General features: G+C 37.2%; 2 protein-coding genes across 5 annotated transcripts; both read right to left on the reverse strand.

The window, feature by feature from the left end:
* Positions 1–1,203: 1,203 nt before the first annotated feature.
* On the reverse strand, positions 1,204–5,045 carry LOC141440335 (uncharacterized). 4 transcript variants are annotated; one of them, XM_074104841.1, is made up of 4 exons: positions 4,813–5,045; positions 3,667–3,786; positions 1,760–2,761; positions 1,204–1,405 (listed from the first exon to the last, which is right to left on the reverse strand). In XM_074104841.1, exons 2-4 carry the CDS (start codon positions 3,784–3,786, stop codon positions 1,247–1,249), a joined length of 1,281 nt encoding a protein of 426 aa, XP_073960942.1. In that variant the 5' UTR covers positions 4,813–5,045; the 3' UTR covers positions 1,204–1,246. The 4 variants fall into 4 exon arrangements, with proteins under 4 accessions (XP_073960942.1, XP_073960943.1, XP_073960944.1 ...); XM_074104842.1 differs by having other exon boundaries at positions 4,797–5,045; XM_074104843.1 differs by lacking the exon at positions 4,813–5,045 and adding an exon at positions 4,704–4,775.
* Positions 5,046–6,681: 1,636 nt separating this feature from the next.
* LOC141440337 (uncharacterized) lies at positions 6,682–15,023 on the reverse strand. Its single transcript, XM_074104845.1, has 5 exons — positions 14,785–15,023; positions 9,744–9,870; positions 8,157–9,185; positions 7,632–7,798; positions 6,682–7,203 (listed from the first exon to the last, which is right to left on the reverse strand). The coding sequence occupies exons 2-4, from the start codon at positions 9,858–9,860 to the stop codon at positions 7,682–7,684; spliced, it is 1,263 nt and encodes a 420-aa protein (XP_073960946.1). The 5' UTR covers positions 9,861–9,870; positions 14,785–15,023; the 3' UTR covers positions 6,682–7,203; positions 7,632–7,681.
* Between the last annotated feature and the right edge of the window lie 755 nt (positions 15,024–15,778).

Here is a 15,778-nt window from a genome sequence, read left to right on the forward strand (position 1 = left end):
TACGATTATGGCAAATAACTATCATGACGGAGCTGTCAAAGCGACAGCTGTTTGACAGTTGATGGAATGACGCAAGTAGGAGAAGTTTTTTTGGTGGTAACGTGTTTTATAATCGATGTTTTGGTAGAATCGCGGAGGTTTGAGCGATGCGCGGGGCGGGCGGGGCTGGCAAGTGTAAGAACTGATTGGCGCGTGTGGGCTGTTACATGCGCAGAAATTAACGACTTACACGCCGCTACAGTAGGGCTACTACGAAACTCGAAGTTCGTGTAGTGCGGTCCCTCTGACACTTATACTATTTAATACGAGAGCGAGAGGGACGGTACGATAAGAACTTCGAGTTTCGTAGTAGCCCTGCAGGCGCGTACAGATTCTGCGCGGCAATCACTCGAGTATTGGATCGCGAGGCCGGGCGCAATGGAGACGGGTTTTCCGCGCGCGGCAGCTCGAACATTGCCGCGCTCGAACGTGCCGCGCGGCGATCCGAGCGCTGTCGGTTTTTGAGCCCGCATCAAAGAAGCTTCAGTCGCTCACCTGGCGTCACTGGCGTGCGCGCAGGTTGGACGGTTGTGTTGCGACGAACGTTTGCTAGCTGGATCGCTTGCCTCGCGCAGCCGCGGCGGTCTACCTAAATTCCATCGAACATTTGCCGCGCATAATCCGTACACACCTTACCACTTACACGTGGCGGCCTGTTAACTGTTTTGTTGAAATTTTCATCATCATCATCAGCCGGAACACGTCCACTGCTGAACAAAGCCCTCCCCCTTAGAACGCCACAATGAACGACCACTCGCCTCTTGCATCCACCGCGCTGGTTGCCCGCAAGTCCCACAATGTCGTCAGCCTATCTTGTGGGAGGCCTGTCTACGCTTCGTCTTCCGGTTTGTGGTCGCATTTGAGGACTTTTCTCCCCCCACGGTTATTTTACGTATTCCTCGTTTTACTTGAAATTAGTACTTATGTTTTTTTATAGCATAGACAGTAGATAGATGACGCAGATCCCCTGATGGTTAGCAATCTCTGCGGACGCACGCAACTCCGTTAAAGTCACTGGTTCGTTGCCGCCTTTTTACAAACACACTCCTTTCCCTAGGTCCCTATGTTGAATATAAATATCTTGATGTCTTGTCGAAATTATGCAATGAAACATCTTTCAATCCTTGTCTAATCGCGATCTAGTCATAATTACTTTGCTCACTTCTTTTAAAATTAAATTTATTCAATAACTTACATACAAAAAATGTCACCAGAAGAACATGTAACTTTGTAACAGTGATTCTGTGATGTAACCTTTGTCGACGCAGTGTACGAAGTTCTTCGCCAAATCAAGCATCTGTTTGTTTTCCAAATTCTCCACTTCATGAATGTCAGCTATGTTTCTGATTTTGGTCTCCGTCAACCACTGAAAAAAAAACTGTTTGTATTTATAGCAGTGAGTCGAACAATTTAGTTTTTAACCCCCGCCCGACGCAAAAAGAGGGGTGTTATAAGTTTGACCGCTATATGTGTCTTTAGTTACTATTCAGAATTATCGTAAACAAACTTTGCCATATTTGTCATCTATTACAGACTCATATCAAAAATTTTGGCATATGTTTTTCTTGATATCTCTTAACTTCGACAGACGGTTCAATTCATTATTAGAAACTACCTACCTGATAATTAACTTTAGGCCAAATCGAAAAAAAAATACTAAAATTGTTTTTTTGACGCCATACACGGTCCCAATAAAATGGTGTTAAAAATAAATGCTTACCCCTAATGCCACTTGTCTATTCGTTATATCTTCCGCTGTCAGCGTGGTTGTAGTGTTTTCAAAGCTAACCGCTAGACCGAAGTACGAATATTTACACACTTCATTTATAAAAGTATCCCAATTGTACATGTTAGGATTACTGCCGAGATTTTCTATTTCTATAGCCAATGTTTCGTGATAATTTTTCAATAGTTCTTCTTCGTATTGAAGCAAATCTGTGTTGGTGTACAGCACACTTACAACGTCGAGTACAGGACTAGCGCACCTAGTTTGTTGAAAATCCATCATTTTAACATCAACAGGCATTTCTCCTTCATATTTGAACATGTAATTACTAACGCTGCAATCACCGTGCTGAATCACACAGTTATTTTTATCGTTTACAGCTTTTACTAAATCTTTAAATCTACTTTGAACAGCAAATTTGTTTATTAGTTCAATATATTTTGTATTAGGATATTCTTTCTCGACAGCATCTTTGGCTACTGACCAGATTTTAGACCATAACCTTTTGTAGCAACTCCAGTTACTACCGTCATAATAAGTTTCAGTAATCCCATTGCATATTCTTTCGAATTCTTCACAACTTTGTTCTTTCATAGCAAAGGATATTGCGTGAAATTTCGCTAGAGTCACTAAGACTAATTTCGCATGTTTTAGGTCTAATTTCTTTTTTGGACTCTCAAACCCTTGTATATGTTCGTTGGCAAATACTAGAGAGTCCTGCTTTCCATCACAGACTGATAAAAAGAGTCTAAGATGATTGTTAAAAGGCTTTGTTGCTCTCGAACTGTGAAACTTTAGCAATGCTGGCAAGATATTCTCGTAGAATGCGATTTCGTTTTTGAAAAACACGTCGCTTCGAAAGCTGAGGCCTCTTGATTTATTTCTCGGGTATGTTTTGAGAACTAATTCTACGTATTCATACCCTTTTGGACGTGATGCACAGACTTTCCACCGAATTACTTCGCTGATGTACGATGTTGACAGATTGTCGAGATACTGGGGAAGAGACGTTCGTTTTAGTATTGTTTTACTTGATTTTTAAAACCTGTTTAGACCTACAATAAAACTTGTGAAAGTTACATTACATTGCAAGGCCGGGATTTTATAACATTCCCGTGGGAATTGCATCGTGGTCTATAATGACGTTGCATAAACCCGCGGATGAGGTAAGTATCGAGATTTTATCTCAATCCCGTGGTAATATCGAGATGCAAACTAGCAAAAACAATAATAGGTACTTATTCCAGATGTCTATCTACGTGCCAAATATCATCGAAATCCGTGCATCCATTCTAGCGTAGCGTGAAGTAACAAACAAAAATTCGCGTGGTAATTCCCTAAAATTACATCGTGGTTTTCATTGACGTTGCATTAAAAACAACCATGCCACATTAATCTGAGTCTATACAATTTCCAGCTAGCTAACATACCAAATTAATTTCATCCAAATCTGTCCAGCCGTTTTAGTGTGAAGTAGTAAAACACACACGCACAAGGGCACACATACTCACAAACTTTTGCATCAATAATATTACTAGCTTTTGCCCGTGGCTTCGCCCGCGTGTAGTTCGGTAATCGCGCTGGAACTGTGCATTTTCCCAGGATAAAAAGTAGCCTATGTCACTCTTTGGCCTATCAAATATCTTTATGCCAAAAATCACGTCGATCCGTCGCTCCGTTTCGACGTGAAAGGCGGACATACAAACACACACACTTTCGACTTTATAATATTAGTATGGATTACAGTAGGATACTTGGCCACGGATAAGTCCATACTTTAGGTACGACTTCAACATCGGCTTGTCATTCTACCCCTTAATGGATTACTTAGGTTATAAAAATACAACCCAATTGATAACCTCTTCCGTTTTTTGAAATCTGTTAAAAAAATCTAAGCTTACTATGACATGAGCGAAGGTGGCTGGCTCACCAAACCACTTGGTGAGGGAACTGCATAGTAAATCGTAAGAAATTGCAGGCTCCGGGTACGTCTCAGGTCTCTTGCAGAAGTAGATACCCATCTGAAAATAAATGCTAAGATAGATTTGGTAAACGCTGACGAGCAAAAATAACGGTTCCACGCAAAATGACGGTTTATCATTAGTACCTACCATACCTAATTATTATTTTATTAACATGGAAATAAGTACACATGCACTTTATGGTAAAACTACTTGGAAAATTAGTTAAGCGCAAGAATTGGGAATATTTTTTACATGCTTATGACCTCCAAATAGTTAAGTCAAAGTCAAAGTAGGTATCTTTATTTGTAAACATAGGTGGTTACAATATACACAAGGTGTTATAGCGTAATTATTGGTAACACTATGTTTCGCCCACAGGCATACAAATAATTTGCAAGTTAACCTAATGCAAAAAATATAAAATAAAAATCGTCAATTTTTTTTAAATTTGTTAATAAGTACAATTTGGAAAAACAAAACATGTCAAACTATTTAATACAATACGTTATAATTGAATTGTGAATATAGATTTATAAAGTACATATAAATTACATATTTAAGGACATAATTATGTCTTTCTATATAAGGAATGATTTTTCACATATAAACGTAGTAGCTTCATAATATTTATTCATAATTGGCCTAACCATAAGCCAACTTTTTTTTTATGATCGCATGCAGTCTGACCTTAACCTATTTTATTTGTTTTCCTGTCCTGCTTTTTCCCGCGCACGGGAAAAACCGCAGATGCCAAACTATTATAATTGAAAATGCGCTGGTCAGTAACTTTCTCCAATTAAATATTTTCTTTGTGATCATTCGTGTTCGTTATTAAAAGAAACATTGTAAGCAAAAGACGTGAATCACTGACGGAAAATTTTATACAAAAATACGCTGTTTAACAACTTCATTACAAATATGAATGAATAAAAATACAGACAAAACTAGTTTCGTTAAACAATCAAAATTAATACCTAATATCATTCACAATATTAATCAGCTTTTTAAAATTTACACTTTTGAAACGTAATAAATATAAATAATAATAATAAACAGAACCAACGTACCACATAAGCTATTTACCTTTTGCAACTGACAGAAATAAACAGGAACATCAGAATACCATATTCGTTTTCTGTCGCACTTAAGCGGCTAAGCATAGACTTATAATACACTACGTAAAAAGCGTAAACGTAGTGTATTATAATCCAACCGAACGTGAAAGGTCGTTTTTACAACTTTATACGAAGTGGTTTTGATATTATAAGGTGAATTTTTAATTTTATTGTATTTCCTAAAACGTCAAGCCATTGCCATGGCATGGGTGACGTTTTTTTTTAAGATATTATGTGGCCTAGAAACTGCGTTCTTTAAGCCAAGTTTTTTATTTATGTTGGTAACAGTCGGTATTTATGGGAAAATTAACGTTTCTTGTTTTTATTTTTAATATATATAAGAGGGGAAAACGAACATGCGAGGTTGATGTTACCAGCCATAAAAAGAAATGCAACGCAAATACGTAGCTTAATGACCGCTGGTCCAATGGTTCTTCTATGGCCTCTCAAGCAGAAGATCGTGAGTTCAAACCCGTGCTCACAATTCTGAGTTTTTTGAAATTCATGTGCAAAATAACTTTTAAAAATAATCACAAGCTGTAACTGTAAAGATGCCTTGTAGGACCATGGAACTTACTATACTAGGCAGATTAAAGGAAACAATGCAAAGAAGTTTGTTTATATAAAATTTCAAACTCGAAAGAAAGAAAACACAAAATTGTTTAGTTTATTATTTATCTAATGACAATTTAACATGCAAACCTTAAAAATAAATACGCTATCAAAAATTCGAATTCAAATATCGAAAATGAGATACTTAGGTTAGGTGGTAGGTACCTATTTATTATTACAAGCTTTTCAGCCGTAAAGTAATTGCACATTTTTCTACAGCGTTGTTTTCGACAAAATGCAGAATAGTGAGTAGTACCATGTAGTACCAAGTACCCTTAGATACCTACCTTTTTTTTATAAAACTAAGAACCTGCATTGCTTCCAGAGATCTACGGTAGTTTAACTAAATTTAAAATTAAAACTATGTAAAAAAAACCATAAAAACATCTCCCTGTATTAGTTATTGGGGGTAAATGGTTCTTCTATGGTGATGGAGAAATATCACAATTAAATTAGATGCTTTTTGAAAATACAAACTGAAATATAGACGCACAGAAAAAACAGAAAAATTAAGACCATCACTGGGAATCGAACCCAGGTCCTCGGTAATCCGTACCGCGTGCTATACCGCTACACCACTGATGGTCACGCACAGAAAAAACAGAAAAATTAAGACCATCACTGGGAATCGAACCCAGGTCCTCGGTAATCCGTACCGCGTGCTATACCGCTACACCACTGATGGTCAATCAATATGGTATTTCAATTTCGGTTTTACGGGATGACCGTAAAAGTAAAAATTTGGAATTGAAATAAAAAATACAAAAAGATTCCAAAAAACCAATCTTAATTTAGATGCTTTCTGTTTATCGCAACGATTGACCAGAGATGGTATTACAGAAAAATATAGTAAGTACACCGAGTTTCTTAGTGAAGTTTGTCTGAAGACTGGAGGAAAACACTTCGAGGTGGCTTTAAGCCCGTTTGTTTTACTTATAATAAATTGCATAAACTCAGCACTTATGTATAAGGTAAATGTCCGAGTGCTCGTCACTGTACCAATAATTTATAGTTTGCTTATTTATAGGTTTATGGCATTAGCAATGAAAGTGGCAGCATCCGTGTCAGCGTGCCATCTATTGGGCACTAGCGTGTCGAATACTGGGATGTTTACCTTAAAATTAATAATAAATAATATGGGCGGATATAATTAAAATGGTTTAACAATACAAAATAAAAAATGACGGAAACAACTGAAAAATTTCATACCAGTTACATTATGGCATTAAGGTATGTATGTATAGGTATACTCGTAGGTACCTACCTATAAATCTTTTTGAATTCCACCCATATTTCAGCAGATCGATGATTGGGTTAGTTCGACGGAACACTCCTTCAGCTGAACTCTTGATTCAAGATGAAATCCTTGTCACCGAATTTGAGCCTCGACTGATGTATGAAACCAACCACTTAGTACCCGAGTACCACTAAGTGTCCGATTCACAACCGCAATGACACATACCTTTGTGTTGTTTTTTTTTGTACCTAATAATATTGTTGTCTTGTGTTGTGAATAAATGTATTTTCTTTCTTTCTTTCTTTCTTTCTTTCTTTAAGTATAAAAAATCTTGAAAAACATTTGCAGGTGTGTTCAGTCCAACTAAGCCATCTGCTACATTCCCATTTCCTTTTTAGACGCAGTCGATTTTAGTCCCACATCTTTCTCTCGTTCGCGGCTCGCTGTGAGAGTGAGCGTTCTCTTCTAAATACTATTTCGTAACATTGGCCTTAGACGGTAGTTTTATATTTAGTGTTAACAATTATTTATTTACTCGTATATATATTTGCATATTTCATAATTGATGACACTGTTAAATAATATTAAAATACTGTTTTGTTGACTTCATGATCAAAACCGAACTTCCGGCAAATAGACAGCTGTCATTTGACATGTAAAGAAGCGCCAACGTAGTTAGTTCGTTTTTGATCGTGACAGAGTGCAGTGGTGCAAAAGAGTAAGTTTATCTGTTGGTATGGCAATCTCAATAAAAGTGAGTACCATATCTTTGTTTTACTTCTACATTTAATCTCCGCTTATTTTGCTTAACTCCCCCTTGTCAACTGAATCACTAAGGTCCTTTGCATTTTAAACTGTAACGGCTAGACGACGGACTGCACTAAGTATTTTGGTATATAATGGTTTCGGTTGAGAAGGGACCAGGGTTATATTTTACATTAGATACCTATAAATTAACTGAATTGTACTAAGCGTTTATTATCACATTTTATATGTATCCATAGTCGACGCAGTGTTTGATGTTGTTGGCTTCCCTGAGTCGCCCTTCTTTGGTCTTGAAGTTCTGCATTTGCCAGACATCATCTATGTTTAGCTTTGCGTCACCCTGCAAGAAAGTTTTTGTTTTAATTTAAAATTGACCAACGAATGACTTCTATCGCCATTTGATGAGTAACCTTGATGAGTGACCTTCAATAGCCTTATTTGGAATATCTAATTCAAAAGCGATATAACAAAGTGGCAGAAAAACTATTTTTTAGAACATTTCTAGGGCGTTACAGCTAAAAAGTTCACAAAGGAGACCGTGGATCGGCAAGCGCAGCGTAGGACGAGAATGACTGGTTAAAGCCGTGGGTTCACGGTGGGTGCAGGCCACTTCCAAATGAAGCAACTGGAGGTGTATGGGGCAGGCTTCTGTCCAACAGTGGACGTCCTACGGCTGATATCATGAGAACATTTCTTACCTCCATTTTCATGTCGACAGCGTCTTCCGGCGCCAAAACAATGAAAGGCGTAGATTCGAAACTGAACGCCAATCCAAAGAACGAATACTTTTTCACTTCTTCCATGAACAGCTCTCTTGAGTACACCTTCTCAGGATCACTGCCGTATGCCTTAATCTGACCTGATAATACATCATAATAATACGTCAGTAGCTCATCATAATACTTCAACCTCATATCTTGAGTAGTACACGCGTATACAGAAAAAACCAAGTCCAAAACGGGAGTCGCACATCGCGTCAGTTGGAAGTCAATCATTTTAGCATCAGTTGGTTTTCCATCTTCATATTTGTACAAGAAATTGTTAGTCCAACAATCGCCGTGCGAGATCACCCCAGTTTTACGAGTCTGGACAGCTTTGATACAAGCTTTGTAGGTATCTGGGACAGCGAATTGTTTCACTTTCTCCAAGTAAATAGAGTTAGGATATTCTTTCTCCACTGCATCTATGGCGATGCTGCAGAAACGCTTCCAGATCCTCTCATACCAATCCCAGATGCGTTCATCGTAATACTGTTCTGTAATAGCATTGCTTATTCTCTCAAATTCCTCTGGCTCCTGATCTTTCATCGCGAAGGATAATGCGTGGAATTTCGCCAGAACTTTAAAGGTTAGTTTACAGTGTTCAAGGTTTATTCCCTCTTGCCTTACAGCGCTTCCGAAGCTTTCAAGAGACGCGTCTTCTAAGCAAACTATATCATTACTTCCGTCGCAATAAAGTAAGAAAACTTTAGCGTAATTAAGGAAAGGGTCTGGTATGTTCTTGCTTGATTGGAACTTTAGTAAAGCGGGTAGCACAGTTTCGTAGAAGATAATTTCATTCTTGAAGAAATCATGGCTACGGAAGGTGAGTCTCCTAGAGACGCTTCTCGGTATGCTCTTGAGCACTACTTGGACGTGTTTGGTGTCACCAGCCTTGTTTTTGCCGAACACTTTTATGCGGATCACTTCGCTAAGATAGGAATCGCCTTTGCCTGTTTCACCGACGTACTGCAGAACGAAAAAAAAAACATTATTGATCTGAATGATAAAGGTATTATCGAAGAGAAAATGTGGTCGAAGCTAGCAATATATAAGATTCAGGATATTCATAAAACTGGAAAGTTCTAGGAAGTTTCACGAGACTTTCACAAGAATTTAAAAAATGTTTTCATTCAGTAAGTATGTGGGAATATTATTTTCATAAATATTTACGTAGCATGAATAATAATTATTTACTAAATATAAGGCGTTGAGCTTTCGTCGTTTGCTAAGTTTAACTTTCCGAAAACTTTCTATGCAAAAATTCTGCAACTTTTGGAACTTCTCTTCTGTGAAATGCTAGTCGAAGCCTGGTCTGGCAGTTAGCTAGAAAGTGGTGTATGAGACTGACTGGTAAAGTAGCGTGAAAATGAAAAGGCGTGAATGTTGACGACATTATATTCATAAAATATAGTTCTGTCTGTCAACTGGATTCTACTTTAAACCCCTATCCCGAAAACCGGCGAACCGTATTAATTTATATACTATAAACTAAAGTGAGGAATTAAGGACTTGATGAAGAACTACCTTCCAGTGAGTGAAGGTCATGGCTTCCTTGAACCAGTCAGTCAGAGCCTTGCTGACTAAGTCATCGGTCACGACATGGTATAGCTTGCTCAAAGTGGTGAAATCTTCTGTGGCCATTGCGAATGTTCTAGAACAGAGGAGACAAAATTTCAATAGTACAAAAAACGAAGAAGTAAAAAGACAATGTTTTAGACTATCGTGGTCATTACTAATTCTATGATTTAAATTCGGGTTTTGTTCCACGTAACGTAAGTACCTTGATTTTCTCAAAATAAGTAAAAAGACGAAGAAGACGACACAGAAAGAAACTCTAAAAGGATTAGACCACGATATTGATAAAAGACAAAAAGAAATAGCTGTTACTTGACCTTAAATAAGGAAAGTCACCAGCCCTTGCACGGTTTAAAGCTGTAAGTTATATTTTATTCTTCCGAAAATTTGGCTTGCTGGTAGAAACTAGCTATCCAACATAGGGCTCTAATAATTCGTATATGAGAACTAGCCAAGTCAGACCTTAGGCTTCAATATTTTTATCCTAAGTTATAAGAAGAAATGATATTTTGTGTTGTACGAGTATATATAAATTTCAGGACTGACAATTGAACTTGGCATCTTGGCACTTGACACCCATTTAGATCTCACTTCTTTTATTGTTAAAGTCAACAATCAACGCATATATCAGCAGGTGGTAGGACCTTGTGCAAGGTCCGCCCGGATTGCTACCACCATCTTGCTCGCTAATCCTGCCGTGAAGCAGCAGTGCTTGCACTGTTGTGTTTCGGCGTGGAGAGTAAGACAGCCGGTGAAATTACTGGCACTTGAGGTATCCCATCTTAGGCCTCTAGGTTGGCAACGCATCTGCAATACCCCTGGTGTTGCAGATGTTTATGGGCGGTGGTGATCTCTTACCATCAGGAGATCCACTTGCTTGTTTGCCATCCAGTCGCATAAAAAAAATCATAATATTGAACTTGGCTCTCATTTCACATTTGTTTTGATGGGATCTAATACAGAGCAACAAATCCGTCCGCTTTGTACGGCTCGATTCCGATGCAGTCAGTGGACGCTCTGCTTAACGAAGCTTTGCTCTAACTCGAAAGCACGATCGACATTAAACTCTGATATACTCGTAAGATGTCAATTTGCACGTTATCAATGGTTGTTTTATATTTTGTTCCTCTGACAAATGATTAGCTTAGCTATTCAAAGAGACTGCTTTAAATAATTTACTTACTTACTTCGCCGGCTCAGCGACCCAAAGTGGATCTTGGCCTCCGACACAAGACTCCGCCAATTGGCTAAGTAAAGTTTTTTGGAGAGGCGCTAATTATATTTTTTTTCGATAGTCGACGTCTTAATAATCGAGGAACTGCAGCTCTTTTATTTTTATTTCCCCTTATTAATTAGAAATATTTTTTTAAGTGGTCGATATGACGTTTGTGAGATTCATATGGCAGAACCGTTGAGGGCTCAGTACTTAGTAGAAACAGTAAAAAAAAAAACGAAGTCAACTGTTCCTATCCTGTACAACAAGGCGCCAGTCTGCCACCTGCATGTCGCACAGGTCTTTTCTTTTGTTAAATAATTTGTCGTAGTTTTTTTTGTTTTATGTATTTTAAGTTTAAGAGATTTGTATGTAAATAGGTAGATTATGTCATTTAATTGTTATTTATCGTTTTCCGTTTATGCAAATAAACAGCATTTCATATTGTTAGGTGTAAATATGGCTGGGTACCAACAAAAGACAGCAAAATTCCTGTGTTAATACTCTTTATTGTGTCTCCATTACATAAGTGCTACTACTGCTTATGTAGGTATAATTAAACAGTTATATAAATGCAGCGTTATCAGATAGTGAATGATGTTATCTAGTCCTGTAAGATCTAAATATACATAATTATAGTCTTCTACGTAAAAAAAGCCGGAAAAAATCTTCAGATCTCAAATACAAGTTTATCGCGGATTATTTTACTTAATTTTGGAGAATTAAAAAAAATGTACATGTTCCCTCGGCTTTTTTTGTTCTCGAGTCTTGGGTGTTTAATATATACTCGTATTTACGTATTATCTACCTACTTATTTCAATATGTTTATCGGTTACCCATTATATAACACAAGTTTTACTTGTTTTGGGACTAGATAAATTGGAAACTTAAATCAACTACTAGGGGGGCCACTACAAATTCGACAGTAAAAGTTCGTATCGTACCGTCCTTCTCATTCTCGTATTAAAAGTTTAAAACATATACTTAAGCGATAGTGGGACGGCAAGATAAGAAGTTCGAATTTTGTGTAAGACCAGATCTAATAGTTTAATACGTGGGAAGCTGCGGGTAAAGTCTGGTTTCGAAACCTCTGGAACTGAAACTTCTCATATTTATCTCTAATTTCCTTGTTAGCATGCTCTATACAACGGCAAAACTTGCGATTGTCATACTGCAATACAACATAAGTAAGTGTCTAATCTTTATCTCTACTCTCTCATGAATAGGCCTTATGCTGTAATCATATCTGTTCTATTTCGATACGTACCTAAGTATCTGTTCGAGTGCATACAAAACCGTATAAAATCATAAACAGATAAACTTAAAAATCGTAGTAACACAAATCACACACACGCAAAAGTATCTTTAGTAAACGACTCAAACTCCCTGTTTCACATCCATTGGTTAAATTTATTTGACGGATAAATGGGTGGTGAAACAGCCCCTAAGATTAGGGTATGTTTTATGCCAAGACACATTTTGGTATGATTTAATTATTTAATGGTATTTTTTTACTACTTAATTATTAGTAGGTAGAGCTACCTTATTGCGAAATACTGCCCTAGTAGAAGAGGCATATATAAGTAATTTTCTTTTCGAGCATTCACGTTTAAATCTTCTTATAAGACAATGATTTAAAATCTCATTAGACATAAATATTAAAATGAGTTTTACATAAATTGTCTGGAAGAGAACCAACTCTGACGTAAGTGACATAAACATAACACCTGTTCACCACCCTTTGATTAGTTTTATTTGATAATGTGATGCCGTCTCCGTCTATTCGAACAAAACAAATAGAAACGGCATAACATTTATCCATTAAATAAATCAATGGCTGGTGAAACAGGGGCAACAAACAAACAAACATTCATTGGTAACAAACATTGGTAAAAATATAAAAGAATTTATAAAATAAGGGACTCATAGGTACCCGATTTTCTTTAATTGGTGACCAAGCATAAAAATTTCCAATTCAGTAACTGATAGCAGTCACGTTTAAGAGCAGTATGTACCTAATCAAACTTTTTTTCTTGAGAATTATTGTTTTGTTAACTTTTAATAGTTTTATTTTGTCACTACTAATGATTTACTCTATTAGCTCCCTTTTTGAAATGCATAACAAAGCCGTGAATATTGACGTAAGATCTAAGACTTTGGTTCACACTCATTCTGGCGTTCTTTAAGTGCACATTCTGGTTTTCCGTCCTTCACGTTGGATTAACGAATATGTCAAAAATAATTAATTGATTTTCATCAGTCTGGAGTCTGGACCATCCAGTCCGTCAGTTTGAGAGGGTTAAGTACCTACACGGTAATTCTGTCGTCATTCTGACCAGAATGATGGACTGAACTGACACCAGAATTTAGCGTTCCATCATCATACATTTAAAGTATACAGTATTACAGTAGTTACAGGTGGTAGGACCTTGTGCAAGGTCCACCCGGATTGCTACCACCATCTTGCTCGCTAATCCTGCCGTGAAGCAGCAGTGCTTGCACTGTTGTATTTCGGCGTGGAGAGTAAGACAGCCGGTGAAATTACTGGCACTTGAGGTATCCCATCTTAGGCTTCTAGGTTGGCAAAGCATCTTCAATACACCTGGTGTTGCAGATGTTTATGGGCGGTGGTGATCTATGTATGTATGTAAACTCTTTATTGTACAAAAGAAAATTAACAAAATACAACTGACAAACTTTAAGATACTTGTACAAAGGCGGACTTATCCCTTTAAGGGATCTCTACCAGTCAACCTTTGAGTGGATGAGAGGAGAGGAGCAATACGTTAGGGTTTTTTTGATCTCTTACCATCAGGATACCCACTTGCTAGTTTGCCATCCAGTCAAATAAAACACCTATCATAATGTCTGGCGAAAGACATCCACTGCTGGACATAGGCCTCCCCCAAGGCTCTCCACTCAGACCGGTCTTGTGCTTTCCGCATCCACCGCGATCCCGCGATCTTAACCAGGTCGTCGCTCCATCTTGTTGGAGGCCTACCGACAGCTCGTCTCCCGACCCGCGGCCGCCATTCGAGAACCTCATCGTTTAACCGAAGTCTAATGTTTATGGGAAATTTCCTACCTACAGGTAAACAGATCGATTCACAAGAGCCTGGAAGGCTGCTACGAAATTAGAAAACCAAAGTTCGTATCGTATCGTCCCTCTCATTCTCGTATTAATTAAACAATATAAGCGACAGCGGGACGGCTTGCGGCGGGGCCTTGGTACGAAGTTCGAATTTTGCACTTCGTAGTATATTATGACGAGATTCGCAAAAACAAGTGAAACCGACGTTTTTTTCAATCGACGCACTCTACTTATCTAACTGTTAGAAGTTTTATTTATTTCTTTTTTGTATTGAAAAATACGACGGTTTTAATAATATTATGTTTCCCTTTTTTTGCGAATCTCGTCATAACATTACAACATCAATTTTATTTAAGTAAGTTCCTAATCATTTTTTTGTTTAAACCTAACGTAGTCCAGTAGGTATTAGAGCGGCAAAAACAAAATGATCTACGTTTTGTTGTTAATCATCAAGATTACAGAAATTTATTTAAATAGGAATTATTCGAAAGTTTCCTGAGCGTTACGGAAATCTAGAAATAATAGTAGATATAATAGTGTCGTGATGCAAAACAACCGTTGATTAGCAAAATTGCAATGAATCTTAACTTAAAACACTCGTTATAATTCCAGATTTCTTGAAATTATACTATTTTAATATTGTTTATCTAGTTTTTAATTCAGTAATAAAGTTTTTGCTACTCACCAGTAACCGCGCGCGTAATTCGCTACAATCTCTCAATTGATTCCAGCACTGCTATCCGGTTGACAATGGTTTGTGATCATTCAAGCAAACACCGGTACTTTTTATACTTCCAATCCAACAAATTCACGTCACTATTTGTCTCTTTCGCACTACAGCGAGATAGTGATAAAGTAACAGAAACGGAGATAAAACTTAAAACAAGGATGAGATGTATTTTGATAGCGGAACAGGCGCGCGACGTTAAGATAACCCAACCGAGTTAAGTTGACTGTTTACTTACGTCTTGGCGTAAGAAGAGAAAACTTTTTAAATGAGGCGGGTTACTACAAACGTCAACATTGGTGATATCGCACGAATGACGTCGGTCGCAGTGACGTGGTGGGGTGGCCACGGTACTATATAAATATTCTTTTACGGGCAATCATTTATTTTTTAATTTTGCCATTCAATAGATTTATTTTATTTACTCTAACCTTTAGCTACCCGCGGCTCCACACGCGCAAAGCATTATGTTTAGCAGTTAACTTGTAACTATGGATTTCATTAATGAAAATCAAAATGAAAAAATGAAAAGATTTATTAATTTATTAGTTATATTATTAACGTTGCATAAAAATACCCGCGCAAAATTTTACGACCCTTAAACCTTTGAATCAATTTACATACAATTTGGTATGGAGATAGTGGAGACTCTGAGGAGTTTTTATACCGAAAAATAACACAGTTCCCTCAGGATAGTGATTAAAGAATTCTCCGCAGATGGAGTTACAGGCAAAAGCTAAGATAAATAGTTAAGCTAATTTATATATACGAGTACATCCTAAATAACGAAATTATAAGTCGTTATCGACAAATAAAAGAAACTCACGAAACAAAGCATAAAATGGAATAAGAAGTAAAAACAAACATTAAAACAGAGTGCGTTTGTTACCTTTAGGCCTGTTAAAGATGTTTTTTTTTTCAAAAATTATCTGAACTAATTCTAATTCAAATA

Source organism: Choristoneura fumiferana, chromosome 22, assembly GCF_025370935.1.
Source record: "Choristoneura fumiferana chromosome 22, NRCan_CFum_1, whole genome shotgun sequence".
NCBI lineage: Eukaryota > Metazoa > Arthropoda > Insecta > Lepidoptera > Tortricidae > Choristoneura > Choristoneura fumiferana.